Source organism: Macaca thibetana, chromosome 1 (assembly GCF_024542745.1).
Source record: "Macaca thibetana thibetana isolate TM-01 chromosome 1, ASM2454274v1, whole genome shotgun sequence".
In the NCBI taxonomy this organism is placed as follows: domain Eukaryota; kingdom Metazoa; phylum Chordata; class Mammalia; order Primates; family Cercopithecidae; genus Macaca; species Macaca thibetana.
The window spans coordinates 134,699,210-134,726,815 of record NC_065578.1 but is presented as its reverse complement, the minus strand read 5'-3'; the positions used below and the strand labels follow the sequence as shown (position 1 = coordinate 134,726,815).

The following is a 27,606-nucleotide window of genomic DNA, read 5'->3' as shown; positions in this document are numbered from 1 at the left end:
TTTATCTCTCAAGATTTATTTTTCAGTTCTTTACTTTTTCTGTTAAGTTATTGGGGTACAGGTGGTATTTGGTTACATGAGTAAGTTCTTTAGTGGTGATTGGCGAGATTTTGAGGCACCCATCACCTGAGCAGTATACACTGCACCTTATTTGTAGTCTTTCATCCCTCGCCCCCACTCCCATGCTTCCCCCCAAGTCCCCAAAGTCCATTGTATCATTCTTATGCCTTTGCATCCTCATAGCTTGGCTCCCACTTATCAGTGAGAACATATGATGTTTGGTTTTCCATTGCTGAGTTACCTCACTTAGAATGATAGTCTCCAATCTCATCCAGGTCAGTGCAAATGCTGTTAATCCATTCCTTTTTATGGTTGTGTAGTATTCCATCCTATATATATACCACAGTTACTTTATCCACTCGTTGATTGACGGGCATTTGAGGTTGGTTCCATGATTTTGCAGTTGTGAATTGTGCTGCTATAAACATGCGTATGCAAGTGTCTTTTTGAAATAATGACTTATTTTCCTCTGGGTAGATACCCAGTAGTGGGATTGCTGGAACAAATGGTAGTTCTACCTTTAGTCCTTTAAGGAATCTCCACACTGTTCCATAATGGCTGTACTAGTTTACATTCCCACCAGTAGTGTAGAAGTGTTTCCTGACCACTGCATCCACACCAACATCTACTGTTTTTTAATTTTTAAATTATGACCATCCTTGCAGAAGTTAGGTGGTATCACATTGTGGTTTTGATTTGCATTTCCCTGATGATTAGTGATGTTGAGACAGAATATATTTTAAAAACCCAAGTAGAACTTCCAGAGATAAAAAATCCAATGGATAGGATTAATAGCAAGTAGAGAAGAAGATTATAAATTTATTACAGAAGAGGGCGGGCACGGTGGCTCACGCCTGTAATCCCAGCACTTTGGGAGGCCAAGGCGGGCGGATCATGAGGTCAGGAGATCGAGACCATCCTAACACGGTGAAACCCCGTCTCTACTAAATATACAAAAAATTAGCTGGCATGGTGGCGGGCGCCTGTAGTACCAGCTACTCGGGAGGCTGAGGCAATGGCATGAACCCGGGAGGCGGAGCTTGCAGTGAGCCGAGATCGTGCCACTGCATTCCAGCCTGGGCGACAGAGCAAGACTCCGTCTCAAAAAAAAAAAAAAAAAATATATATATATATATATATATATATATATATATGTATATATATAACAGAAGAAAAAAATACATCATTCAAGGACATGATAGAAAGAGGATGAGGGAGGTCTCTGGGGTCCCTTCTATAAGGGCAGTAATCCCATTCATGGAAGTTCCACCCTCATCACCTAATCACCTCCCAAGGGCCCATCTCTTCATCCATAGGGGGTTAATATTTCAGCATATGGTCTTTGGGGGGCATCTCAACATTTAGTCCATAAAAGAGGGTAAGTCCAACCTCAGTCACTCCATCTTGACTAGAAACACAAGTCCTAGCTGTTTGAGACCTGTATCTTTTCATCCCATTATTCCCTAGTAGGATGGAACTGGAATGTTCTACCACTATCACTGTTTCTTCTGAGGCCTCTGGATCATTCGTTATTAGTTTGTCATGTCAAAGAGGCTTGTAGTTAGTTATAGGCCTTGAAGTATGGGGCTGGTAATAGCTGGGGGTGGAGAGGCTACAATATCACTATTCCCCCTATGACTTCCTAGCTCCCAAATCTAAGTGGCTTCCAGGCAAGGCTCCGTAGTCAGGACCTCTGAGGGCCGAGGCCATCCTGGTGCAGGAGCTCGTGCTGGGGCAGATGGGATGGCAGGCCTTGCTCCAGTTCCCCTCTTCCTTCCCCAGTGACAAGCACAGACTATGACACTGCAGCGGATGCCACGGAGACCTCATCCTACTTCAGTGCCCAAGGCTACTTGTCCAGGTAGGAGCTGCCAGAGGTGGGCTGTGCCCCACGGACTGACATTGCAGGGCCTCTTGGGGAGTGATGCTGCTGGGTGAGGGCAGGGCTTGGTCTGACAGTGTCCAATCCTGGAGCCTTCCTCCAAGCCCTGGCGGTCTCTGTCAGCAAACAGGGGCTTCCAACGTCATCCATGCCCAAGCCCCTCAGCACCCCGCCCGCCCTGCTCCCCTCACTGCCCTACTTTCTGGCTGACCCCTTTTCTGTTCTCCTGCCAGCCGGGAGCAGGAGGGAACAGAGTCCACCACTGATGAGGGCCAGCTGCCCCAGGTGGTGGAGGAACTGAGAGACCTCCAGGTGGCCCCTGGCACACGCCTGGCCAAGTTCCAGCTCAAGGTGAAAGGTGAGAGGGAGAGGGAGTGGGGACACGGCCATGGCAGGATGGAGGCCAAGGAGCCGTGCCCCGTCAGCTACTATTGAAAGGAGACCCCAGCAACAGGGTCAGGCAGTCACTCTCCCTGCTGCCTGGGTGCTGGAGGCCGATACTCCATCACTGGTGGTGTGGGGGTGTTTGAAGGACCCTCTCTCCAGGCCTTCATCTGTCTCCCATCTGGAGGACACAGTGCCCGTGGGTGGTAGCCCAGGCTGACCACTCCCCCTCCCGTGGCCCAGGCTACCCTGCTCCCAGATTATACTGGTTCAAAGATGGCCAGCCCCTGACCGCATCTGCCCACATCCACATGACTGACAAAAAGACCCTGCACACCCTGGAGATCATCTCAGTCACTCGGGAGGACTCTGGCCAGTATGCGGCCTACATCAGCAATGCCATGGGTGCCGCCTACTCATCTGCCCGGCTGCTGGTCCGAGGTGGGTGCTCTGAGGGGCTGGGCAGAGACTTGGGCCCTGGGCAGCATCCTGGCCAGGGCTGACATCCCCTGCACACCTTGCCATATCAGGCCCTCAGCGGGGGTCCCTGGTACAAAGTGGCACAGGTGGCCAGAAGTTGGCCCTTCAGGGAGCGGGTGTGCAGCCCTCTGTCCTGACTAATGGGCAGGCTGGAGGTTGAAGTTGACCCAGGAAAGTGGGTAAACATTGAGGCTCTAGGTAAATCCACGCACAGCCAGAGCCAGTGTAGCTTGGGACTAGAGGACCCTACTTCCTTATTGTTCAAAAAGTTCTGAGCACTGAGAGTTCATTCCAAGTTTCACCCAAACCCGTCTTGCCACTGCTGCAGCTTTCCCCAGCGTCCCCAGGTGTGAGTCCTCTGCCGCTCTGGGCAGCATTATTTGGTTGTGTGCTGGTTCCAGTGTCGGGCCACAGAGTCCGTGGCAGGGTGAGGGTGGGTGGTGGGGCATTGGGTCTGGTCCATGCAGCCTGTTGCCTCTGTCACCAGAGTGTGTAAGTTGCAGGGCTTCATGGCCCAGGTTTCAGGCAGGGGTTAGGAAGTTTGCTTGGGGAGCAGCGCTGCCCTTGAGTTCCCTCACTGCAGGGGGTAGAACTGCTGGGCTCCCGCACAGCGCTGAGTAGGAGCCATGGCGGGGTCCTGTGTGTGCTAGGTGTCTGACTCTAGTGCCTCTTTCAGGCCCCGATGAGCCAGAAGAGAAGCCTGCATCAGGTGAGGCAGCCCCAGACGGGCAGGGAGAGGCCAGGTGGCCATGGGTGCTGAGGGCCTGACCCTAGGGCTGACCGCAGTGGAGGTGTGGGTGGCCATGGGCTGGCTCAGGGAGGGCGCACCTAGGAGACAGCCCGGCCGAGGGAACAGTGTGGTGCTGTCCAGGTGCTGGCTGTGGAGAGCCACCTGGGGGCCTGCAGACATCATCGGGGGCCAGGAAGCAGGCGGTAGGGACTGTGCCAAGGTCTCTGCCAGCCACCCTGTGCCCCCTAGATGTGCATGAGCAGCTGGTGCCACCCCGAATGCTGGAGAGGTTCACCCCCAAGAAAGTGAAGAAAGGCTCCAGCATCACCTTCTCCGTGAAGGTAGAAGGTAAGGCATTTCCTGTCCCCTGCTGTGGAAAGATCACCCCTGGGGGATGGGACAGAGGTGCCCCCTCCCCACTCACATCATCCTGAGGGAGGGCCACAGACAGGGCTCCACCTCCAGAGGCCCTGCTCCTGGCGGGGTGCACTTACCACCTCCTGCCCGCCCCAGGACGCCCGGCGCCCACCGTGCACTGGCTCAGGGAGGAGGCTGAGAGGGGTGTGCTGTGGATTGGCCCTGACACGCCAGGCTACACCATGGCCAGCTCTGCACAGCAGCACAGCCTGGTCCTGCTGGACGTGGGCCGGCAGCACCAGGGCACCTACACGTGCATCGCCAGCAACGCTGCCGGCCAGGCCCTCTGCTCCGCCAGCCTGCGTGTCTCGGGCCGTGAGTAGGGGGTGGGGGGGGGGAGGGCTGGGGCATGGGAGGTGGGCACTGGGTAGCTTTGGAGTCTCCTTGGGGCACACTGCCCATCACCACCATCTGGGCTGGGACCCTGTGGGACACCCTCCTTCCTCTTCTCATTCTCTGACAGCACCAGGGAGACCCCAAGACGGGTGAGGCCCTGGTGGTGCTGGTGGTTTTGAGCCTCAGAGTCCCCTCTGGGCCCAGGACCCATGGGTTCTGCACTGCCGGCTCCAGGGACTTTTCCTGAAGCCCCCTGCATCCTGGGCCTTGCTCAGCCCCTCTGAGGACAGGAGAACCCCTGTTCTCCTCCCATCACTGTTGGGGTGACCACAGGCCAAGAGTGGGATGGGGAGGTGAGCTTGGGCACAGCCCCTGCTCAGGGCTTCGGAGGGACCCAGTCCAGATCTGGAATCAGACGTGCCGGGGTTGGGAGCACCGTCCTGATGGTTTGCGCGGTCCTCCCTGACAGTGTCTAAGGTGGAGGAGCAGGAGAAAGTGAAGGAAGCACTGATTTCCACTTTCCTGCAGGGGTAAGTGAGGGTTCCCCCTGGAGGCTGTTCCAGTCAGGGCCAGGGAGGATGCTCTAGGAGTGGGGGATGGGACAGCGCTGCCCCTGGGAGAACACCTGTCCCAGAGCGTGTCCTGGCTCTGCCCCATGCAGGCCGTGTGGTTTGGGCCAGCTCTCTTCCTTCTCTGCACCTCAGTTTCCCCATTGTAAAGCGAAGGCTTCTGTTGGGCCTCTCTGGTATGGAGCCCCTTTCTCTAGTATCTTGGTCTGTTGTCCCCAGACCCTCTTTTTGTCAGGAGCTTCTGCATAAGGACAGAGGGTGGTGGGGTCCAGCCCAGGCCTCTCAGGACACCCCCTTTGCCCGTTTAGGACCACACAAGCCGTCTCAGCACAGGGGTTGGAAACTGCGAGTTTTGCCGACCTTGGTGGGCAGAGGAAAGGTACAGTCAGGCTGGGTGCATGCCTGTGAGGGGCCAGGGTGATCCCCTGATGCTGGGATCAGGGAGGAGGCTGCCCGGGGGTGGCTCCAGGCCTCAGAGGCCCCTCCTGAGCAGCACAGCACTGAGACACCTCCTCACACAGCCAGGACCAACCCGTGCCTGGACTTCAGGCTTGATTAGTGTCGGAACCATGTCTGATCCCCATGGATCTGGGAGCCTGCGGGGTCCCTGGGCCAGCCCTGGGCACAGAGCTCACATCCAGCGGGCTGTGTAGATACCAGGGTCTGGGTAGAACTCCTAGGTGCTGGGCACTGAGAACAGAGGCAACACAGCCCCGCTTTGGACCCATGGCCCCTTCTGCAGCCTGATGCCCAGGTCTGGCCTCTGCTGACTCTGTCCCCAATGCCCCTCATCCACTGTCCACTGGCAGTCCCCACCATGCCCTCTGTCTCTGGACATTCTCAGCCCGCTGGTCGTGCCTCGGCTTGACACTCATGAGCCAGAGTGACTCCTCATCCTGGCCAGTTGCCACTGGCCTCCCGCCTTGCCAGCCACTGAGTCTCATCATCTCCCTGCTAGACATCAGCACCATGCGGGGGAGGCTTGGCTGTTTGTTCACCATTGGCTCCCAGGGCCCAAGATGGGCCTACAGCATGGGGTGCTTGGTACACATCTGAGGGGCACGCAGCAACCTGAGCAGAGTGTTTGTATCCCCAGGAGAGCCTCTGGCTGCCAAGGAGGCCCTCAGACACCTCTCCCTTGCTGAGGTGGGCACAGAGGAGTTCCTGCAGAAACTAACCTCCCAGATCACTGAGATGGTATCGGCCAAGATCACGCAGGGTGAGGGGCAGCGGCCCATGTGCCAGGGTCACTGGGATGTGTCCGGGGTGTTTGCCCTTCCCCTGAGCCCTGGAAAGCCAGAGGCAGGCCAGGGTGTCATGATCCTTGCACCCCCAGCCAAGCTGCAGGTGCCTGGAGGTGACAGCGATGATGACTCCAAGACACCATCTGCATCCCCCCGCCATGGCCGATCACGGCCATCCTCCAGCATCCAGGAGTCTTCTTCAGAGTCAGAGGACGGCGACGCCCGAGGCGAGGTGGGCAGCTGGAATCCTCTGGGAGCAGGGCAGGGAGAGGCCCTGACCTTCCTGAAGAGAAGGTGAAGGGTGGGGAGGGGCTCAGGGGCAGGACTCCCATGGGACTTTAGGGAGGTGGGACCCCAGCAAGTTGCAGGAACTGGTGAGAACAGGATCTTCTCCACACGGCGTCCTGTGGAGATTTGCCTTCCTGGAGAGCCATTGTTTAGTTCATTCATTCACTCCTTCATTCCTTCAAAGGAGAAAGTGTCTCAGGCCTCCAGTGTACCAGGCACCCTGTTAGGGCTTGGAGTGGGTGTGGAGTCGGGGAGAAGGTAAACAAGTAACTGAGTGTAGGCAGTCCAGGCCTGGAGACCCCAGGGCTGTGGTGACCTCTAGGGGTGGGGGTGGGGCAGGGGAGGTCTCTCACATTCCTGCTGTTCTGTGTGGGACAGGAACCAGGCGTGTGCATGCTGACTGGGGATCCCTGCCCTGTGGCTCGGGATCTCGGCAGGCCCAGCTGGCACCTCCCGGGTCTCACCACTTTAGCGCCCCCACCCCCCTCTCAGATCTTTGACATCTACGTGGTCACCGCCGATTACCTGCCCCTGGGGGCTGAGCAGGATGCCATCGCACTGCGGGAAGGCCAGTACGTGGAGGTCCTGGATGCAGCCCACCCACTGCGCTGGCTCGTCCGCACCAAGCCCACCAAGTCCAGCCCCTCACGGCAGGGCTGGGTGTCACCAGCCTACCTGGACAGGAGGCTCAAGGTACCTGAATGGCCAGGCAGGAGGGGTCCTCAGGGGTCCTGGAGGCCCCAAGGAGGGGCGTCCCAATTTGAGGGGCGAGAGCCCAATCCCCACAGGGCAGGGCCAGAGTTCAGCACCCCGACCGGAATACTCCTGTCCCTCACCAGCTGTCACCTGAGTGGGGGGCTGCTGAGGCCCCTGAGTTCCCCGGGGAGGCCGTGTCTGAAGATGAATACAAGTCAAGGCTGAGGTGAGTGCCTGCTGGGCTGGAGGTGGTGGCACTGGCATCCCACTGACTGGACAGTCTTCCAAAGAAGCTGGCCGCTTGCCCTGGCCCTGGGTCCAGGCCCTAACCCTGGAGGTCTTGGGGTCATGGCTATGCTGATTCCTCTGCAGGGGCCTCTGAAACGGTGCTCCTGTGTGAGCCTATCAGGGACAGGTAGGGGCCAAGGACAGCAGAGCAGGCCCAGAGCTGCCTGGGTTCCCGTAGCTGCCCTCCCAGCCTTGTACTGGCAGGACCCATCTGGGTGGCTTCCTGGTGTTGGGACCGGCCTTGTCCGAGAGGGAGCCTCTCTCCACCTGCTCTCCCACTTCCTGTGAGCAGGCGACAGGCTGCGCAGCAGGAGGCGCTCCCATTTAGCAGCTGAGGGAGCAGGAGCCTCGTGGCCCACAGTCCTGCACGGGAAGCAGGAGCTCCGTGGTCCCTTATGGCGGCCCCCTCCTGCCCAGCTCTGTGATCCAGGAGCTGCTGAGTTCTGAGCAGGCCTTCGTGGAGGAGCTGCAGTTCCTGCAGAGCCACCACCTGCAGCACCTGGAGCGCTGCCCCCACGTGCCCGCAGCTGTGGCCAGCCAGAAGGCAGTCATCTTCCGCAATGTGCGGGACATCGGCCTCTTTCACAGCAGGTGGGTGGGTGGGGCCACACACACACACACACACACACACACACACACGTCCATGCATAGACGCACTGTAGGGCCAGGCCTCGTGCAGGTGGGTTGGAGCCAAGGAGGGAGAGAACCTGTGCTGACTTGATTTATCCCTCAGCGCACTTCCCCTCAGAAACCCAGACATGTGTACCTGGCTTACTCATGGGAAGGCCTGCGGTGCACCAACAGCTAACTGGCATGTGCGCAGGCCCACTTGCATGCACACCCTCACACGTGTGCACACATGAACACACACATGTGTACAGGTGCAGCCTTTAATACCATATACCCATGTGCATGGCACATGTGCACATCTGTAAATGCACACACATGCACACAGTACACACATACACCCATATACATGTGTACATCACCTGTGTGCCCACAGTGCATACCTATAGACGTGTGTACACATATATGCCTGTGTACATGTATACATGTTATACACATGGACACACATATGTACATGTCTCCACACTATTTTTGCACACCTATGCATATGCACTTCTGCACATATGTGCACATCCAGCATGTACATGCACATCCTTTCATCTTAACACTTGAATACATTCACACATGCATATAACACAGCATCTCCTTCCCCCACCACCTGCCTGTGTATGCAGCCACATGTGCTCATACACATTTACATGCATCCACAAATGTGCATGCCCACATACATGTACACATGTATTATTCCTGTGAGCTTTCATACACGGCACACAAGCACTTCTTTGCATGCCCACACATGTCTGCATGCATACTCTCACAAACCCCAGGAGCCACAGGCCCCAGCCCTTGTGCAGGGCCAGCTTCCTCCCAGAGGTGAGGGCTCAGGGCCAGGCTATGGGGCTCAGGCTGAGTCCTGATGCCATCCCCCTTCACAGCAGCTTCCTGCAGGAGCTGCAGCAATGCGACACAGACGACGACGTGGCCATGTGCTTCATCAAGAACCAGGCAGCCTTTGAGCAGTACTTGGAGTTCCTGGTGGGGCGCGTGCAGGCTGAGTCGGTGGTTGTCAGCACGGCCATCCAGGAGTTCTACAAGGTGCCCATGCCTGAGCTCATGGACTCCTGAACCTCTGTGCCTGCCCTTGGCTCCCTCTGAAGGCTCACTGAGCCCAGGCATCCTCCAAGGTTCATCCTGGCCTGCCCACATCAGAACCTGCGTTCATCCCCGACCTTGCCACTGCCCACAGCCTCCCTGCGGCCCCCTTGGGCCTCAGTTCAGAAATGCGGGTGGAGTTGCTTCTGCAGCCCTGTGCTCCTGGGCAGGCCACTTCAGCAGCCCAAGTCCTGTGCTTGTCACCTGTCAGTAGGTGATGACAGCTGTCACCTGGGGTGCAGGTGGTGTGTGCACCCTGGGGACCCACCCTCCAGCTCTCAGGGACACAGCCATTGGGGGCCTTGCATTCCTGCCCTAAAATCCACCCTCCTGGTTCCCACAGAAATATGCGGAGGAGGCCCTGTCAGCAGGGGACCCCTCTCAGCCCCCACCGCCACCTCTGCAACACTACCTGGAGCAGCCGGTGGAGCGGGTGCAGCAATACCAGGGCTTGCTGAAGGTGGGCACCACCTCCCCTGCCCCACCTCCTCTGCCCAGGCTGGGTCTTTTGGGGTCCAGCCTGTGGAGCAGTCTGAACCCTGACCTTCGCCCCGGCCCCAGGAGCTGATCCGCAACAAGGCGCGGAACAGACAGAACTGCGCGCTGCTGGAGCAGGCCTACGCCGTGGTGTCTGCCCTGCCGCAGCGTGCCGAGAACAAGCTGCACGTGTCCCTCATGGAGAAGTACCCGGGCACCCTGGAGGCCCTGGGCGAGCCCATCCGCCAGGTTGGGGAGGGGCAGGGGCTGGGGCCGGGAGATGCGTGTGAGGTGGGTGGATATTGGGGTGTTGGGGGCTTGCATCTGGGGCTGCCAGAAAGTGGGGATGTGTGCATGAGTTGGGCAGGGCACTGGGTACTTGGGTGGCTGTGGGGTCTGCACCTCTGAGCAGTCTGGCCCAACACAGGCTGACCGCAGTCTACACCCTCCCCCAGGGCCACTTCATCGTGTGGGAGGGTGCACCAGGGGCCCGAATGCCCTGGAAGGGCCACAACCGTCACGTGTTCCTCTTCCGCAACCACCTGGTAATCTGCAAGCCCCGGCGAGACTCCCGCACCGATACCTTCAGCTACGTGTTCCGGAACATGATGAAGGTCTGTGGGCTCCTGGCTGCTGGGCGTGGCTCCCTGTCCCTCAGCTCCGGGGTGGATGCCGGTGGCCACGCCTGCAGCCACTGGTCCAGGGTGGCCTGAATGTTTCCTCATCGAGTCCCACATCTGTTGAGTATGGTCAGCCCGTGTCCCCATCCCTGTGCTGACACCCTCCCCTACCCACAGCTGAGCAGCATCGACCTGAATGACCAGGTGGAGGGGGATGACCGTGCCTTTGAGGTGTGGCAGGAGCGGGAGGACTCGGTGCGCAAGTACCTGCTGCAGGCACGGACAGCCATTATCAAGAACTCGTGGGTGAAGGAGATCTGTGGCATCCAGCAGCGTCTGGCCCTGCCTGTGTGGCGTGAGTGTCCACCTCCCCGGGGACCCAGGTGGCTGAGCCAGGATGGGGCACCCAAGCCTGTTCCTGCAGCTGCACAGGTCCCTACCTGGGTGGGTGTGAGGGGTGGGCTCGTTCCTAGGACAGACGGCTCAACCAGCCTGTGGCATGTGATGGCTACAGCCTCATGGGGAGCCCCTGGGCTGGGTGTTGGATTGGCCCTGACCCAAGGTCGGGGATACCATGGGGGCCCCAAGCTCAAGGCACCCACCCAGATCATGTCAGGGGCTGTGAAGGGCCTGGCAGCCCAGGGTCTGCTTCCTCAACTAGAACAGAATCTTCCCCCGAGCCCCCACTGCTCTCTGTTTAACACACACCTGCCTCACTCACCTGACTCTGGATGGGGACCTTGGATGAGGGGCAACAAAGGACAGTCCCCATAGTGGCCACACCATCGGATGTGGGGCTCGTGGTGCAAGGCAGATGACCTGCCAGGTGCACCTGGGGGTGCCGCAGCCCAATGTCCCCCCACAGAGTACTCAGGGCTGTGTGTGTCCTCAGGGCCCCCGGACTTTGAAGAGGAGCTGGCTGACTGCACAGCGGAGCTCGGTGAGACAGTCAAGCTGGCCTGCCGCGTGACAGGCACACCCAAGCCTGTCATCAGCTGGTACAAAGGTAAACCCCGGGGCCGGGGGCTGTGGCCTTCCTGTCCAAGATGCTGGCCCTGCAACAGAAAAGAGCCTCCCGAGAGAAACAGGCTGTGAGGGCTGGGGACCCAGTATGGGATTTGGCCGGGAGCCTGGGGCACGAAGGACAGGCCTCATACGTTCACTTGCCACCTGCCTTCCAAATCAAAGGCAGCATGGTTGGGGACACGGAGATGCCGAGACATGGAGAGGAGGGAGTTCAGTGAGGGGACTCGGCTCTGCAAAGCTGCTAGTCCCATAGTCAGGGCTGATTGCAGCCAAAGGGCCCAGGTTAAAGTAGCTGCTGGGAGAGCTACCTAGGGAAAGGTCCAGGTGGCACTAGGCATGAACTTCCAGTTGTCCCCTCCCGGGGGCATCATTTCTGCCAGTGACAGCATGTGATGACATGCACAGGGTGGTGCCAACCAGGTGCTTCCCTGGCTATGGTGTCCAGGGTTTTGCAGGCTCAGCCATGGAATCGTGGCTCACTGCTCTGTGGTGGGCCTTGGGCTCCAGCCCTTCTGGAAGCCAAGCTGATGCTGTATGGCCCAGGGACCCCCAGGAATCTCAGAAATCTCACGGTCAGCATAGATGATCCCATGTGGCCCAGGGCTCCCAAGGAGAACAGATGCTTTTACCAGACAGGATATCCCAAGGGCCTGAGATCACCTCCTAGGAGCTGCAGACTTCTCCCTGGGGAGCTGTGCTGGAGCCATGTCGGGTTTGAGCAGCAGAGGGACGCAGTTTGGCTCTGTCATCTGTCACCTTGGCTGTAATGCCAGGAACCTGCTGGGGAGGGCCAAGAGGGGACCTGGGACACCAGCCTGGGAGTCATCGTGCTGGAGCTGGGGACCCGGGCTCAGGGATGGCTGTGGATTCCAGGGGTGTGTTGAAGGCTGAGCTGGCCCGATTTGCTGATAGGGTGGCTGGCTATGTGGAAAGAGCTTGGCATCCAGATGTGCACACAGTTGGGGCTGGACATCCACCAGGGTGGTTCCGTTTGCAAAGGTAGAAGGCTGGGGAGAGGCACGGTGGTGTGCAGACGGGGCTGGGTGGGAGGAAGAAGCACCAGGCCTGGGAGGACCCTGCAGAGTCAAGGTGCCTGCAGTGATGCTGGCAGAGGGGCCGAGGGGTGGTCGAAGTACAAGTAAGGCTCAGAAGAGGGATGTGGCCGGAGGCGACGAATGGGACATTGTCAGCTCACAGAGCATCTGACCTGCCAGTTGATGCAGACGCAGAGTGCATGTGGAGGGGGTGAGGCCCAAGCACCCAGGCTTGAGAGCCCCCACTTCCAGAGTCTGCAGAAATGAGGGGACGCGAACCCAAGGGAAGGAGCGGCCAGGGAAGTGGGGGCCCAGGAAGCCAGCCAGGGAGAGGCCAGCAGGGAGTGGGCAGGGGCATCCAGGGCTGCCAGGGTCCCCATTCTACCCTTCACACATGTGCAAGTCAGCCTGTCACGGTTTACACACGTACACATTACACACACTTGTACACACACGTACATAGAGACACATACAGAGATACATGCTATGCACTCATGCATATGTACATACACACCACATATATATGCATTACACACACATATACATTAACACTATATGTGTAATATACATAGATGTACACCACACATACAGATACTACACATACATGCATAGTATACAATACATATACACAAATACATACCATACACATGAATATGTACATAGATACACATTATACAGGTACACATGCATGCACACACACCACATGCACATGCATCATGCACAAGTGCACACTACATGTGCCTATACAACTACATAGATATATACACAGATACATGCAAACATGCACTATACACATAGATACATGCACATTACACACAAGTACATACTTTACATATGCACACACACTTTATACATAGCTACACGTACATGTATGCACACACTACACATATATAAATATACATATTAGAGACCACACATATGTGCACACGTAGATAACACTGCACACATATACATATGTACACAGCCACATACCATACACAATACACATGCACAGATACATGCAACACACATGCACGCTACACACATAGACACCATATATTTATATTCATAAATACTACACACTCGTCTGCATGCATACATACACAGTACACATATATACACATAGACCCACCATACACATAGGTACACACAAGCATACGTACTACACACATATCTGCATGTAAACATGCACAAATGCTACATATACACATATATACATGTATAGTTATTTGCACACACACAGAAGACACAAGACGTCCAAGACAGAAATGATTCATCATCAACATGAGGCAGCAGCCAGAACAGGCTCTTGCCACAGCTCTCAGGGGTAGTGTGGGAGAAACCTGCACATGCATGTGCTGCACCATGGATTTCAGGGGCTGCATCTTATCACCTTGGGTGTCTCCAGGGAGGGAGGCATCTCTGCTCCACTGTCCTGGAATGTCTGCTTGTGTGAGCACTGCTGTCTGGAGCATCTGGGCTGCAGGAGCTGGCCAACCATGGGGCATTGTGCCCCAAGAGACCCAGCTCCACCCTATTTCCACAGGCTCCAGCCGCTCGGAGATTTTCCCACACTTGTGCCCAGCCGTCAGCCATCCTGGCTAATCTGACTGACGCTGGCTGGTATGTCGTCCTTCCAGTCTAACTCAGGCTGCATTTAATCAAGCCTCCCAGCAGGGGAGATGCCAACCTGTGGGACTGCCCTGGACCACCCCAAGGCAACAGCCGCCACGTGTGTGGCTCCCACACAGGAAGTCTTGAGAACACAGTTATTGTTTACAATTTGGGGACTCCTAGGAAGGCACACATCAGTACTGACTGATGGTACCTCCCAGATGACCCCCCAGGAGGTCACCTGGGCTGTCAGGTTAACCTCATCTGGCCTGGCTGACTGGCCTCCAAGCCCGCAGTTCAGTCTTTATAACCTAGTGCTGTTCTGGTGTTGCAGGCACCATCCAGGCACTCAGCCCTTCCTGTTCTCCCTGTCCACAGCAGCTGGGCCCGCAGGTCTGCCCATCCATGACTGAGGACGGGGCTGGAGAGGAAGGACTCTAGGGAGTTTTGCCTGGGTGTGTTGGTAGGGGCCATCCCAGTGTCCACTGGTGAGAGCTGATGAACACAATGGCTTGGAGGGCTGCCCTGGGATACTTCTGGAGGAAGGCTCGGATGGGTCATTAACGCCTGCTCCCTGGGGTCTTAGGAGCTTCCCTCCTGCCACCTGTCCAGACCTCTCCTCTGGGAGGTTAGGTTCAAGAGGAACAAAATCTTTTTTATCAAAGCCTGCCAGAAGCCAGTTGAATGCCCTGAGCCCCGCTCCCTTTGGACCAGGCTGCCACCAAGGGTTGGTCATGGCAGAGCCTGGGTTTCCCTGTGGATGGAGGACCTCCCCTTTCCCTTGCTTCCTAACCACCAGTAGGCAGCTTGCACGAGAGAGCTCCTCTCTGGGGACAGCTGCCTTTGGTGACTGGACTGCCTTCCAAAGGTCTGTAGGGCAAGAGGAGGTGGGCACAGTCAGACTGCCATCCCCTTGCTGAGTGGCTCTTGTGGTAGATGTCATAGGACATCAAACTGCAGGGGGTGTGCGTGGCACATGCCTTCATGGTGTGGCTGGAGACCCAAAGCAGCTTCATAGCAGGTAGGCCTCCACAGAGAGCCTGGAGAGGGACAGCTGGCCTAGGGGCCATGGAGAACATTCCCCTTGGCCCTCTGCAGGTTCGCTGAACAATCAGCTTGCAAAAGGCAAACAGATAGGAGGAAAGGCAGACACATTTATTGAATGTGTAGACACTGGATCCTTCAGAATGAAGACCAAAGACCCAGAAGAAGCTGTCTATTTTAATGCTTAGGTTCCATAAAGTATGGACAACTGTGCTGAAATAGGATTGGGCAAATAGGGTTGGATCTAGTGAGAACAGACTGAGTGGGGACATCCTGCTATGCCTGTGTGTCTGGATTCTTCTTGGCCTTCTGAGCAGTGTCCTTTCCTTCTGAGTGAGAAGCAGGACCCTTGCTGGAATGGGGGTCTTGCATCTACAGCCAAACAAGGTAGGTCCGATCATTTCTTCATGGCCAAGTTTTACACAGAAAGATGGAGAGAAAATCGGAGTCCTATTTTTAGGCTTTGTGGCTGGCTTTAGAGAAAAAGGTGTTCTGGTTTCTATGACCCGCCTTGGGGAAGAGGGATTCTAGTTTCTATGGAAGCCTGGGAGGAGAATGAGGGGCTAGAGACAGGAGAGGAGGAGAAGGTCAGAGAGAGAATTTTGCCTCTGTGGCTGCTTGGGAGGCCCTCATTTTGGGGTCTTGTTTTCTAAACCCCAACACTGGGTTCATAGGAGCAGTCTGCCAGGATGGAGAGTGGGTTCACCACATGCAATGTGTTCTCCTCTCCTGTAGGCTTGAGAATGTCTCTCCAGGATGTCCTCAGTCTGACATGTGATGTAGATTCTGCGTCTGTACCCTGTCTATGGTGGGGCTTAGTGAGGTGGTGTCCTGGGGGCTCTGCACAGGAGCCTTGGCAGTCTGGCCAGGGTGTCCCCATCAGCAGCCTTGATTCACTTCATTGTTCATTGCCCCAGGAAGAGGTGTCTTTAACCTGCCAACCTATTTAAAATTATCTCTGAGCCTGGCATGGTGTCACATGCCTGTGATCTTGGCTGCTTGGCAGGCCATGGCAGGAGGAGTCCATGCACTCCCTGCCATGTCCCCTCTGCCTTCCCTTGGGGGAGTCTGTCATCTCGGGGAAGTTGCTTGAGCCAGGAAAGGATCTGGTATAGAGGGGATGGAAGGGGTTAGAGGACAATGACAGAACAAGACACACCTCCGTGGCTCAGCCAACCATGGAGGTAGGACCCTGTCTCTACCGCAAACACATAGATCCCCTACTGTCACCCCCAGAAGAATGGAAGGCCAGCATGCTGGATGCAGGAGGCTGCTCCACAAGACGCCCAAGCTGTGGCTATTCTTCCTGAGTGCGGGCTTGGTGCCCATCCTTTCCCCTCCTAACCAGCCAGAGCTAGATGGGCTGAGCCCTCTCCTGCCTCACCCATCGTGGCTGCTGGTGGCCCTACCCCAGCACTCAGTTCAGGCATGAGTGTCCGTGGCTGTGGTCTGAACAGGGTCGGAGTCTTCCTTCAGATTCAGCACTGGCTCTGGCATTTATTGTGAAGTGGTTGAACTGAGGCTGAACCAGCAAAGTCCCTGGCAGGGACTGGAGAAAGAGCGCCAACCAAGGCACCGCCCAGGTGTCTGTGTTTGAACCCACTCCTCAGTTCTCAGACTGCAACTACCTGCCTAGTTTCTCTCCTTAGCAGGGCAACAAAGTAGAGAAAGAGATCCACAGGGCCACTTCTTCTTTTCCTTCCAGAAGGCCATGCCTCTGACAGTGTCACTTCCCTGTCTCCAAAATTGTAAATCAAAAACTGTGAAGGGCCCACAATTTTACCCCACTTGCAATCTTGCAAGCCAGCCTGATAGCCAGATGTAGACAAAAGACACAAGACTCATGGGTCAGAGACAAAGACTTTTTACCAGCAGTGCCCCAGTGTCTCTCATCATTGCCCTCACCCGTTTCTGTGAGGAGGCGATGGAACCAGGTGTTAGTTGCATGCAGGGGTTGCCCCACGAGAGAGAAATCTTGAATCTTAGGAGACTTGGAGCTCTTTTTATGGGGCTGCTGGTACATCTGCCCATGCTTCACTCCAGAGATAGTGGATGACTTCCTACCCTGGGATGCAGAAATGTCTCCCAGGAAAGGAATGGAAGGGTTTTGTCTCTGTTGCCCTGGAATACAGCCAGGCAGACGGGCATCTTCTGCTTCACTCTCCTTACTTTCTACTCTACTCTCTTCTTCTTCTTCTATTCTAAACCTGGCTGTGAGTGCCTTTGCTCAGAGGGTTGAAATGTGGAATCTGAATTCCAGGGAGAATTGTTTTCTCACAGCAAGATGAGGACAGAGCTGCTGGTAGCATGGCGGCCCTGACTGCTGGTAGCTTTGGGGGAGAGAAATGGAGCCTAGGGGATGGGCTTAGTGAGGATGGGAAGAGATGCCCTGGAGGGTGTGAGCACAGCTCCTTTCTGGAGTTGCCATAAAGGGGTGCAGAGATCTGAGGTGGTAACTAGAAGGTTTTTGAAAAAAAATTATTTAAGATTATTTCTGAGCTGGGTGGGGTCGCTCACACCTATAGTCCCAGCTACTCAGGAGGCCAAGGGGGGAGGATCACTTGAGCCCAGAAGTTTGAGACCAGCATGGGCAACAGAGTGAGGCCCTGTTGCTACAAAAAGTTAAAAAAATTAGCCAGGCATGGTGGCGCACCTGAGGCGGGAGAATCACTTGCGCCCAGAAGGTCGAGGCTGCAGTGAGCTGTGATCGCCGCACTGCACTCCAGCCTGGGCAACAGAGCAAGACTCCATCTCTACAAATATATATGTGTATGTGTGTACGTGTGTGTGTGTGTATAATGTGTATATATATATATGTGTGTGTGCATATATAATATATATATCTCTTATAGTTCTATACAAATCATAAGTTAGTGCTGGTTGTGACCTTTGTGATTTAAGCAATCTGTGGGGCACACCCGACACTATTGGAATGTGAATCGATGCTGTTTTGTATATTTAGACATTATGTGGGAAGGAGTTCTCCACAGTGAGAGGCCGTGCCTTCTGGTCCCTCACCTGGGAAGGAAGCATGCCTTGGCCAGAGAGGTGTAGTCAGTTGTGTGTTCATACCAAGGTGATTTACTTCACATTCTTCAGTCTTCAGATATTCGTATTAGAAGGCTGTGCATTTGGAGGCATGAGGATGTGGCCTGGGAGAGGAGAGTGGAGCTGGGGGTGAGACTTTGGGCTGCCGTGTTCTCCGCAGGAGCAGGTGCAGGGAAAGAAGGCATGGAGGGCTGTGGGCAGTGATTTTGAGAAGGGGCTGCAGGCCCTAGGCTGGGCAGGCAGGGGTGAAGAGGGGATCAAGGTGCTGTGAGCTGGGGTGCAGTCAGTGTGTTAGAGGTCCTCAGAACATTGCAGGACTGCTGAGAGCTGAGGTGACCAAGGACTCAGCTGCCCATAGAGGATGTCCTCTGTGGGGCTCAGGTCCCTTGGCCCGCCCCCTGCCTCTAGCTAGTGTCCAAGGTGGACAGAGAAAGAGAGACAGAGTAAGAGACAGAGACACAAAGAGACAGAAAGGCACAAAAGGCACAGACAGAAAAACAGACAGATAAAGACAGACGTGGAGTCAGAGACAGACACAAAGGCAGAGACAACAAGGAGACAGAAAGAGAGACAGAGACAGAAAATAGACACAGACACAGAGATGGAGACAAAGAAAGAAGCTGAGTCCGAGACAGACGAAGAAAGATGGAGACAGAGAAGCAGAGACAACAGAGAGAATGGGAGCTCGTGTCAGCCTCTCCCTCCAGAGTTGCAGGTCAACCTGGAAGCTGGACCCGGCAGGGAGCCCGTGCCTGGCCCTTGTGCTGCAAGTGTGGCCCCTCCGTCCCCTCCCCGACCATGACTGCAGCCCCCAGGCCAGGCCCAGCTTCTCCCCGCTAATGGAGTGAGCCCCTGGGTCCCCACCTGAGTGATGGCCCCCGCTTGTCCTTTCCAGATGGGAAACCAGTGCAGGTGGACCCCCACCACATCCTCATTGAAGACCCTGATGGCTCATGTGCCCTCATCCTGGACAGCCTGACCAGTGTAGACTCGGGCCAGTACATGTGCTTCGCGGCCAGCGCCGCTGGCAACTGCAGTACCCTGGGCAAGATCCTGGTGCAAGGTTAGCCTGGAGGCCTTCCTGGGGGAGGAGCCACCCTGACCCTCCCACCATGGCAGGCCCAGCTGCGGCGGGGTGGTGGGACAGTGGGATGGACATCCAACCATGTTCTGAGGGGATCACTGGGGGCTCATAGAGGGCACTGGGAGGGGTGGGGACCCTGCAGCCCCTTCCCTGGCATCAGCCTCAGCTCCGTCATGGCATCTCTATGTCTGTCTGTATGTCTCTGTGTCTGATGCACTGTGTCTATTTCTGTCTTTGTCTGTCCATGTCTGCATGTCTCTCTCTGTCCTTTGATCTCCGTCTCTGTCACCCTGTGTCTGTATGTCTTTCTTCTGTTTCTGTCCTTCTGTCTCTGTTTGTCCATCTCTATCTATGTGTCTCTCTGTCTGTCTATCTTTCTGTCTCTGTTTCTCCATCTGTCTCTCTGTCTCTGTTTCTTTATCTCTGGTCTCGATGTCTATGTCTCTCTCTCTCTTTCTGTCTCCATTTATGTCTCAATTTCTCTTTCTCTGTCTCTTTCTGTCTGTTTTTCCATCTCTGTCTCTTTGTCTCTCTCTATTTTTCTCTCTCTATTTCTTTCTCTGTCTCTCCTTCTCTATCTTTATCTCTCTCTGTTTCTCCATCTCTGTCTTTCTGTCTCTGTCTCCATCTCTATCTCTATGTCTGTCTCTGTCTGTCTGTCTCTATGTTTCTATCTGTCTCTCTCTCTCTGTCTCTTCCCTCCACAACCCCACAGTCCCACCACGGTTCATGAACCAGGTCCGAGCCTCGCCCTTTGTGGAGGGAGAGGATGCCCAGTTCACCTGCACCATCGAAGGCGCCCCATACCCGCAGATCAGGTGGGGCCCAGGCCTGCCTGGGGATGGGGCATGAGGGGGCCGGCTCCCACCTGGAGCATGGGGCACGGACCATGTGTTCCCGTGTCAGGGCTGGGCCGGACATGGCCACTGGCCTTCAGCTGAGAATGGGCTTTGTGGGGCTCTGGTTCATTCTGGATGTGGGACACCCCTCAGCCAGGAGGACACGGCCAGGCTGTGTCTTGGCTTCTGGAAGGGTGGGCTCTCTGAGGACCCCTGGGGTCTGAAGGCAGGACAGCTGGGTCGTGAGCACAGGTAGCACAGCCGGGTTTGGCCCTGAGACAGGACACAGGAGGATGTCGCCGGCGGGGTAGAGCATGGCCCGAGTCCTGCCTGCCTCACGTGCCCTCCGGGTGGATTCCAGGTGGTACAAGGACGGGGCCCTGCTGACCCCTGGCAGCAAGTTCCAGACACTGAGTGAGCCTCGCAGCGGCCTGCTAGTGCTGGTAATCCGGGCGGCTGGCAAGGAGGACCTGGGGCTCTACGAGTGTGAGGTGAGAGGTGCAGGAGTGGGGACCTGCCTCGGGGCCCAGGCCATCCGTGCCGGCCGTCCTCTGGGGTCTGATTGTGGAGGGGCTTAAGAGCCCAGGCCCTGTCCTCAAGGTGGAGGGCTCTTGGCAGAGGCCAGGGGGCACCATACCCACTGCTACACCCTTCCTTGATGACAGGCCAGAGGCCACCATGCCACTCTCACCCCCCCATCACAGGTGGGGGCCACCATGCCACTGTCACTGTCATCCCTGGCTACACCACTGCCCCATGCCCTGGCCTTATTCTTCCTCTGCCCCGAAGCCTCTCCTCGGCTCCCATGTCAATCTGGATGCCTTCCTTGGCTTCCCTGGCCATTTCAAGGATGCCACTTGGTTTTTGCCTTTGGGGGGCCCGGCATGGCCTCATGAATTTTGTCATTCATGTCAAATGGAGTGTCAGTCATCCAGTGTAGCCTGGCCCTGCTCAGGTACCTTTTACCTGTGGAGATGTCCAGCCTACAGGTGGACAGAGCTGCCTTCTGCTCCAGCCACTGTGTCTGCAGGGCTGGGGCAGGGGCTCCCCAGGGTGGGGCCCAGTCCCAGTCCTCTGGCCCTTCAAAGCCTGCAGTGGTTGTGGTGGTCATGGTGGCTGTGTGCCAACTGTAGGTGCCCCAGACCCCAGGCGCTGGCCTCTGTCCAGCTCCTCCAGGGGCACTTGTCTGGCCACCACCCCCCACCATGTAGCTGCTGCTGTGAGCCTGTGGGGAGCCTGCCCCACACCACTCTGGCTGGGGAAACCAGAGACCCAAGTGAGCTCTTGATTTGCACTAATACCATCACTAGCCATGCATGGGGATTTAAATTTAAATTTAAATCAACTGAAGTTAAATCCAAAGCTAGGTGCTGTGGCTCACGCCAGTAATCTCAACAATTTGGCAAGCCAAGGCAGGAAAATCCCTTGAGCTCATGAGTTTGAGACCAGCCTGGGCAACATATTGAAACCCTGTCTCTTAAACAGGGTTTATGTTTGTCTGACTGGTGTGTCATCTCACACCAGTTAGAATGGCAATCATTAAAAAATCAGGAAACAACAGGTGCTGGAGAGGATGTGGAGAAATAGGAACACTTTTACACTGTTGGTGGGACTATAAACTAGTTAAACCATTGTGGAAAACAGTGTGGCGATTCCTCAAGGATCTAGAACTAGAAATAACATTTGACCCAGCCATCCCATTACTGGGGATATACCCAAAGGATTATAAGTCATGCTGCTATAAAGACACATGCACACGTATGTTTATTGCGGAACTATTCACAATAGCAAAGAGTTGGAATCAACCCAAATGTCCATCAGTGACAGACTGGATTAAGAAAATATGGCACATATACACCATGGAATACTATGCAGCCATAAAAAAGGATGAGTTCGTGCCCTTTGTAGGGACATAGATGCAGCTGGAAACCATCATTCTCAGCAAACTATCGCAAGAACAGAAAACCAAACACCGCATGTTCTCACTCATAGGTGGGAAATGAACAATGAGATCACTTGAACACAGGAAGGGGAACATCACACACTGGGTCCTATTGTGGGGAGGGGGTGGGGGGAGGGATAGCATTAGGAGATATACCTAATGTAAATGACGAGTTAATGGGTGCAGCACACCAACATGGCACATATATACATATGTCACAAACCTGCATGTTGTGCACATGTACCCTAGAACTTAAAGTATAATAAAAATAAATAAATAAAAGAAAATGCATAGGCAAAAAAAAAAAAAACTAAAAAATTACTCAGGCCCAATGGTGCACACTTTTAGTCCCAGCTAGTCGGAAGGTTGAGGTGGGAGGATCCCTTGAGCCCAGGAGTTGAAGGCTGCAGTGAGCTGAGATCGTGCCATTGCACTCCAGCCTGGGTCACAGAGCGAGACCCAGCTTTAAAACATACATAAAACGAAGTTAAGTTCAGTTAAAGATTCGGTTCCCTGGCTGCTCTGGCCCCATGTCCCATGCTCAGAGCTGCACGTGGACAGGGCAGACGGAGAGCATCCTCATCACTGCAGGGGACCCTAGGGCCATGTGGGTCCCCCAGGGATGCTGTGGCTGGGCTGGGGCCCTTCCCCTTGTGGGGGACGCACCAGAATGGAGGCTGCCCATGCTCCCAACATGGCCACAGGGAGAGGGCCCTGCCCGTGAGAAGCCTTGGGCTCTGAGCCAGCCCTGCTGTCCTTGCAGCTGGTGAACCGGCTGGGCTCCACACGAGCTAGTGCAGAGCTGCACATTCAGAGCCCCACGCTGCAGGCCCGGGAGCAGTGCCACAGGGAGCAGCTCGCGGGGGCAGTGGAAGGTAAGTCCCACCCCTGTCCTTGCCACCAAGGCAGCTCCCCACGGCTCAGACCCACGCTGGACCCTCACAGGCCTGGCCATGCCTGGGGGGACATGACTCTCACCTTTCCCAGTCAGGGTCTGCTGCCTGGAGGACCCTGGAGGAGGGCTGGGCTGGCATCGTGGGGCAGGGAGAGCCACAGATGGGAGATGAGGAGGCTGCTGCGGGCCAGGCACAAGTCCCAGCCCCTGGCTGGAGGCAGCACCTGTGTGGGCTGGTGGAGTGTGGGCCCTGAGCCCAGAGCCTGACTGGAGGCTGAAGAGGTCACTCTGGGTGAGCGGGGTTCCCAAAGCCCTGCTGCGGTCCAGAGAGGGAAAGCCTGTGCACAGAGGCCAGGCCTACACCCAGGGCAGCTCGCCGGTGGTGGACAGGAGGCAGTGGGCAGGAGGCAGTGGGGAGGTTGCGGCAGGAACAGTAGGAAGGACGTCTCTGCAGAGGGCCAGGCCACTGGGCCCCAGCTTGGCTCCCAGGAGAAGGGGCAAGTGTCAGGGGCCTGACCCCTCCATTGAGGGTAGGGCTGGTTGTGGAGAGACCTGGCCTGGTCTGGGACTGCTCCTGGGTTCCTGGGAGGGCCTTGGGCTGCAGAATGACCTCACTAGGGGTGGAAGGTGATGGGCCGGGGGAGAGGTGGGACACATCACCTCATTCCTCCAGGCTCCCGGATGCTTTATTCAGGGCAGGGCAGCCAGGATGGGAAGGGGGTCATCGGGCATCCGTCTTGGGCTCCCAGTTGGGCTGCCCGTCTGGACAGGTTTTGAGCCTCCCATCACTGGGGACATACAAGTGGAGGCTGGTTCAACACCTGGCGGAGCTGCAACTCTCACTGTGGGTTGGAATACGTGTCCTCCAAGTCTTAAACATTGGCTCCTGCAACCCCACCTCAACTGTCTCTCCCAGTGCCCAGTGTCTGAAAGCCAGTTGCCCATCTGGACCCCACAGAGCTGGGCCATCTTTGATGCCCTCCATGACCCTCAGGGAGACCCCTCCCTTGCTGGGCAAATGTCCTTGTTCCTCAGCCTACACAGTGCCACAGGCACTGGCCAACCCCTGACTGTGAGTGCCCCATGTCTGACGTGTCTCTGGGGGCCCTGTGACCTCCGTCAGCCCCACAACTGGTGGCCACAGCACCACACACAACTGCTTCTGGAGCTGCCAGCACCTCAGTCTCCCATGAGTCTTGTGTCTCACGGCCAGGGAGGTGCCCAGCTGGGACACTGGGACACCCAGTGTCCCAGTCTTGCTGGTGACAGGAGTGTCCTCCACAGTCGTTCACTTGGCTGTCACAACAAATCTCTCTCTGGGTCTGGAGGAGGGGGTGGCAGGGGAGAGAGGCCACCAGTGCTGGACAGGGTGTTGGCACCTCGGCGAGGTGAGAACGCAGGTCCTTGAAGACCCTGAAGCTGGAGCCAACACCTCCCCGCTTCTAACTCCTATCCTGCTGCTTCATCTTTAACCCAGCAGCTCTGCAGCCCGAACAGGCCCTGGCAGGCCTCTGCGGGGTGGGCGCTGCCCCCTTGCTTGTGGATCACGCTGCGCACGGCTGCACTCCTCCCATGGTCGCAAATACTCACTCTGGCCCACAGCTGATCAGGTGGCAGTTTAGGTACATGAATGAAGGTGCCAGAGAGTGTATGGGCCCAGAGGTGCCTGGCTGTCAGCCCCAAGTACGGGGAGGATGAGTGGGGAGGCCCTGGATTTTCCCATCACTCTGTAGTTCCCATCACTGGCCTGCAGGTGGTGGACACATTGGCTTTCTCTGGGGTCAGCTTAGTCTAAACACACAGAGCCTTTTGGTTGGATCTCATTCTCTCCTCCCATGGGCACTCCTCTCTCCAGGGGGAGCCTGTGAAATACACACTTACACATATGTATACATGTGCATGCACACACATATGCATGCACGTACACACATTTGCACATGTGTGCCCAGAAATGCACAGTACGTGTGGCTTGCAAGTGTACATATAGATGCAGGTAGTCCCTGAAATTCATGTGCTTCTCATCTGAGACAGGTGTAAAGCCTTTCTCCACATGGCAATCTAGCAAAGCAGACGGTGTCCCACCCCCGACCCAGAGCCGTGAGGCCGTGTGCCCCAGGCCACGTTACTTGACTTTTCTGGGCCTCCTGCTTGTTTTTTTCCCTCAGGGTGCTGGGAAGGGTCACTGAGATGTGAAGGTGCTGGTGGCCTGTGGACTGTCCACTGGCCAGCTGGCTAGGGCTGGGAGGGGGCCATCTTTGTGCCCTGATGATTCTGCCTGGGAGCTGCAGAGGAGGAGTCCTTGAGGTGAACTGGAAGGAGGAGCTGCCTGATCCCAGATGCGTCCCATCCCATAGCTGGAACCACAGGCCCCATCCTGCTGGCTCTGGGGAGGGAGGCAGCTAGGAAAACCAAGAGAGACCATGGAGTGTGTGAACTGAGGATGCTCCTATAGGGAGATTTGGGCTGACGCTCACTCGGAGCTCAGCACCCTGCCCAGGCATCCCCTGGGGCTGTTCTTGGCAGGACTTCTGTGGCTTTGTGCCACAAAGCTCAGGTGTGCCACTTTCAGGACTCCAGAGTCCCTCTCTCCTGAGGATTTTTTGTAACAGAGGCCCCAACTGCCTCAGCTTCAGTGTAGCTGCTGGCTCCCTATGCAGCCACAGGCCATGTATTCCCTTCTAGGACTTGGTTTCTGTGTCTGAGAAGTGGGATTGTAGGTCTGACAAATTCACAGGGCTCCCTTGGCACATGGGTTGAAGGAGAAGCTAGGATTTCTGTGCTGGGAGTGTAGGTAGGGTCTTCATTCTCCCCCCAGACCCTCAAGACCCTCGAGACCCTGCAAGACCCTCGAGAGGGACAGTGGGTCCTGCCTTCACGAGGGAACACATTGTCCTCAGCCCTCATTCCACAGCCACTCAGGACAGGCATCGTCACCTCCATGTCAGAGACCAGAGAACTGGGGCTCTGAGTAGACAGCCTGCCCAGGGGCAGCTTAGCAGGCGACTATAATGCTGTGCCACTCAGATAGCTCAGCCCCCAGCACTGGCTGGTCTGTAACCCTCGCTATTCCGACTGTTTTCTTTGTAGTCACTGAGCAAGAGACTAAAGTCCCCAAGAAAACCGTCATCATGTAAGTGCAGGCGTGTTCCTAACCTTCCTTCTGACTGCAGTGCCTCCTGCATGCCACTGACCTGCCTGGATCATGCCCGTGTGGCCTAGCCACCTGCTTGTCGCTTGTCTGCTCACGTAACATTCACCCTCTGACTGCCAGCACCTTACAGGTACTTGCAGTTACCTTGCATAGGCACCTTCCCCTGGGGCCTCGATTACCTCCACACTTCACAGCTCTCTCTTCCAGGGCCTCAGTACACTCCATGGTCCCACTATTTCAGCAGAGTAGACTTATTCCACACACTTCACAGTGGTTCATCCAGGGATTCATCAGGTGCTAGGCCTGACAGCTGCTTTCCTCAGTGGGCCAGAGACAGAATTCTAATCCTCAGCACCCTGGGATTTACGACAGTGTTGTCCAACAGAACTTTCTGTGATGATAGAAATGTTCTATATTGGCTGGGCACAGTGGTGCACGCCTGTAATCCCAGCACTTTAGGAAGCCAAGGAGGTCAGGAGTTCGAGACCAGCCTGGCCAACATGGTGAAACCCTGTCTCTACTAAAAATACAAAAATTAGCCGGGTGTGGTGGTGGGCCCTTGTAATCCCAGCTACTCGGGAGGCTGAGGCAGGAGAATTGCTTGAACCCGGGAGGCAGAAGTTGCAGTGAGCCAAGATCATGCCACGGCACTCCAGCCTGGGTAATAGAGCAAGCTCTGTCTCGAAAAAAAATAAAAAGAAATGTTCTATATCTCCCCTGTCCACTACAGTAGCCACTAGCTACATGCGCCTTTTGAAGCATCTGGAATGTGTCTAGTGTGATTGAAGGACAAATTTTAAATTTTAATTTTTGTTCATTTGAATTTAATTTGCATAGTACACTCATAGTGGACAGCACAGCCTTAGGGCCCTTAGAGGTCCCCAAGCCTGATTTTCACATTTGGAAGATGGGGAAACTGAAGTTCAGGGAAGAGAGGAGGTTAGCTCTGGGTGGCTAATGATTGGAAGCCAGCGGAGATCCCACTTCCCCAGTGCCATGCCCACCGTCCCTTTCTTCATCCTTCAGTGCCTCAAGGATTTAGCAAAATCACACATGCTGCTGCTGATGAAGTAACACAAGAGGACCAGAACTGGGTGAACCCATAAATGTAGGGTTGGTTTTGACCTGAATAATCTGAGAGGACTTCCAATAGAAGGTGTGTGCAGGTGGGAGTGATGGAAGAGCTTGCAAAAGCCAGGAGGCAGGAAAGACTATGGTTTCCTAAGGCCAGATGGCTGAGAAGCTCCAGCACGGGAAAACTCTTAGTTCTCAAGGGGCCTACAACCTCCAAAAGGGGCCTTCAGTTGGCCCTATTATAGGAAAATCCCATTGCCAGACATTTGTTGAGATCCTGGGTTAACCCTTCTTTGGCTTTCTCCCTCCTTCCCTAAAGCAAGTTGCTTCTATGATGCCACCCCACAATAGATGGGACTGCCTGGATGCTCGTGAGCACCCCACTCCTGGAGGTATGCAACGGTGCCAGAGCCTCACATAGATTAGTTCTACATTTTGTCCCTTTGGGAGCACTATTATTATCTACATTTTATGGATAAGAAAATGGAGGAGCAGAGATGGAGCCAGAATGCCCCACTGGCAAAGCTTCAGAGGCAACTCATGCCTAGGGAAGGGAGGACCAGGTGATTTACAAGCATACAAGTCCAGTCTGTTCCAGACTTAGGAAGGTGGGAACCCTCACCCTGCAAAGAAAAATTTACCCCCTCAACTTGAGGAATGGAGGGAGCCAACTGCATAGGCATAGC

At 55.7% G+C, this 27,606-nt stretch overlaps 1 protein-coding gene across 40 annotated transcripts in view; it reads left to right on the top strand.

The window, feature by feature from the left end:
- OBSCN (obscurin, cytoskeletal calmodulin and titin-interacting RhoGEF) overlaps positions 1–27,606 on the top strand; it is a 166,909-nt gene that overhangs the window by 118,066 nt on the left and 21,237 nt on the right. For 35 of the 40 annotated variants that reach the window (XR_007719250.1, XM_050757077.1, XM_050756959.1 and 32 more), the window contains 23 exons: positions 1,843–1,921; positions 2,176–2,300; positions 2,570–2,767; positions 3,483–3,515; positions 3,786–3,884; positions 4,050–4,268; positions 4,759–4,819; positions 5,167–5,237; positions 5,955–6,077; positions 6,195–6,334; positions 6,883–7,083; positions 7,230–7,312; positions 7,792–7,965; positions 8,877–9,036; positions 9,437–9,553; positions 9,655–9,819; positions 10,026–10,184; positions 10,368–10,545; positions 11,083–11,196; positions 18,831–18,998; positions 19,735–19,837; positions 20,220–20,349; positions 22,564–22,675. Coding sequence is in view for 39 of the 40 variants with exons in the window: in XM_050757077.1 (XP_050613034.1) it covers positions 1,843–1,921; positions 2,176–2,300; positions 2,570–2,767; positions 3,483–3,515; positions 3,786–3,884; positions 4,050–4,268; positions 4,759–4,819; positions 5,167–5,237; positions 5,955–6,077; positions 6,195–6,334; positions 6,883–7,083; positions 7,230–7,312; positions 7,792–7,965; positions 8,877–9,036; positions 9,437–9,553; positions 9,655–9,819; positions 10,026–10,184; positions 10,368–10,545; positions 11,083–11,196; positions 18,831–18,998; positions 19,735–19,837; positions 20,220–20,349; positions 22,564–22,675 (3,012 nt within the window). In the remaining variant the exon portion in view is untranslated. Of the gene's footprint in view, positions 1–1,842; positions 1,922–2,175; positions 2,301–2,569; positions 2,768–3,482; positions 3,516–3,785; positions 3,885–4,049; positions 4,269–4,758; positions 4,820–5,166; positions 5,238–5,954; positions 6,078–6,194; positions 6,335–6,882; positions 7,084–7,229; positions 7,313–7,791; positions 7,966–8,876; positions 9,037–9,436; positions 9,554–9,654; positions 9,820–10,025; positions 10,185–10,367; positions 10,546–11,082; positions 11,197–18,830; positions 18,999–19,734; positions 19,838–20,219; positions 20,350–22,563; positions 22,676–25,782; positions 25,826–27,606 lie in introns of all 40 variants that reach the window. The other 5 variants (XM_050757100.1, XM_050757109.1, XM_050756797.1 and 2 more) reach the window with 3 other exon arrangements.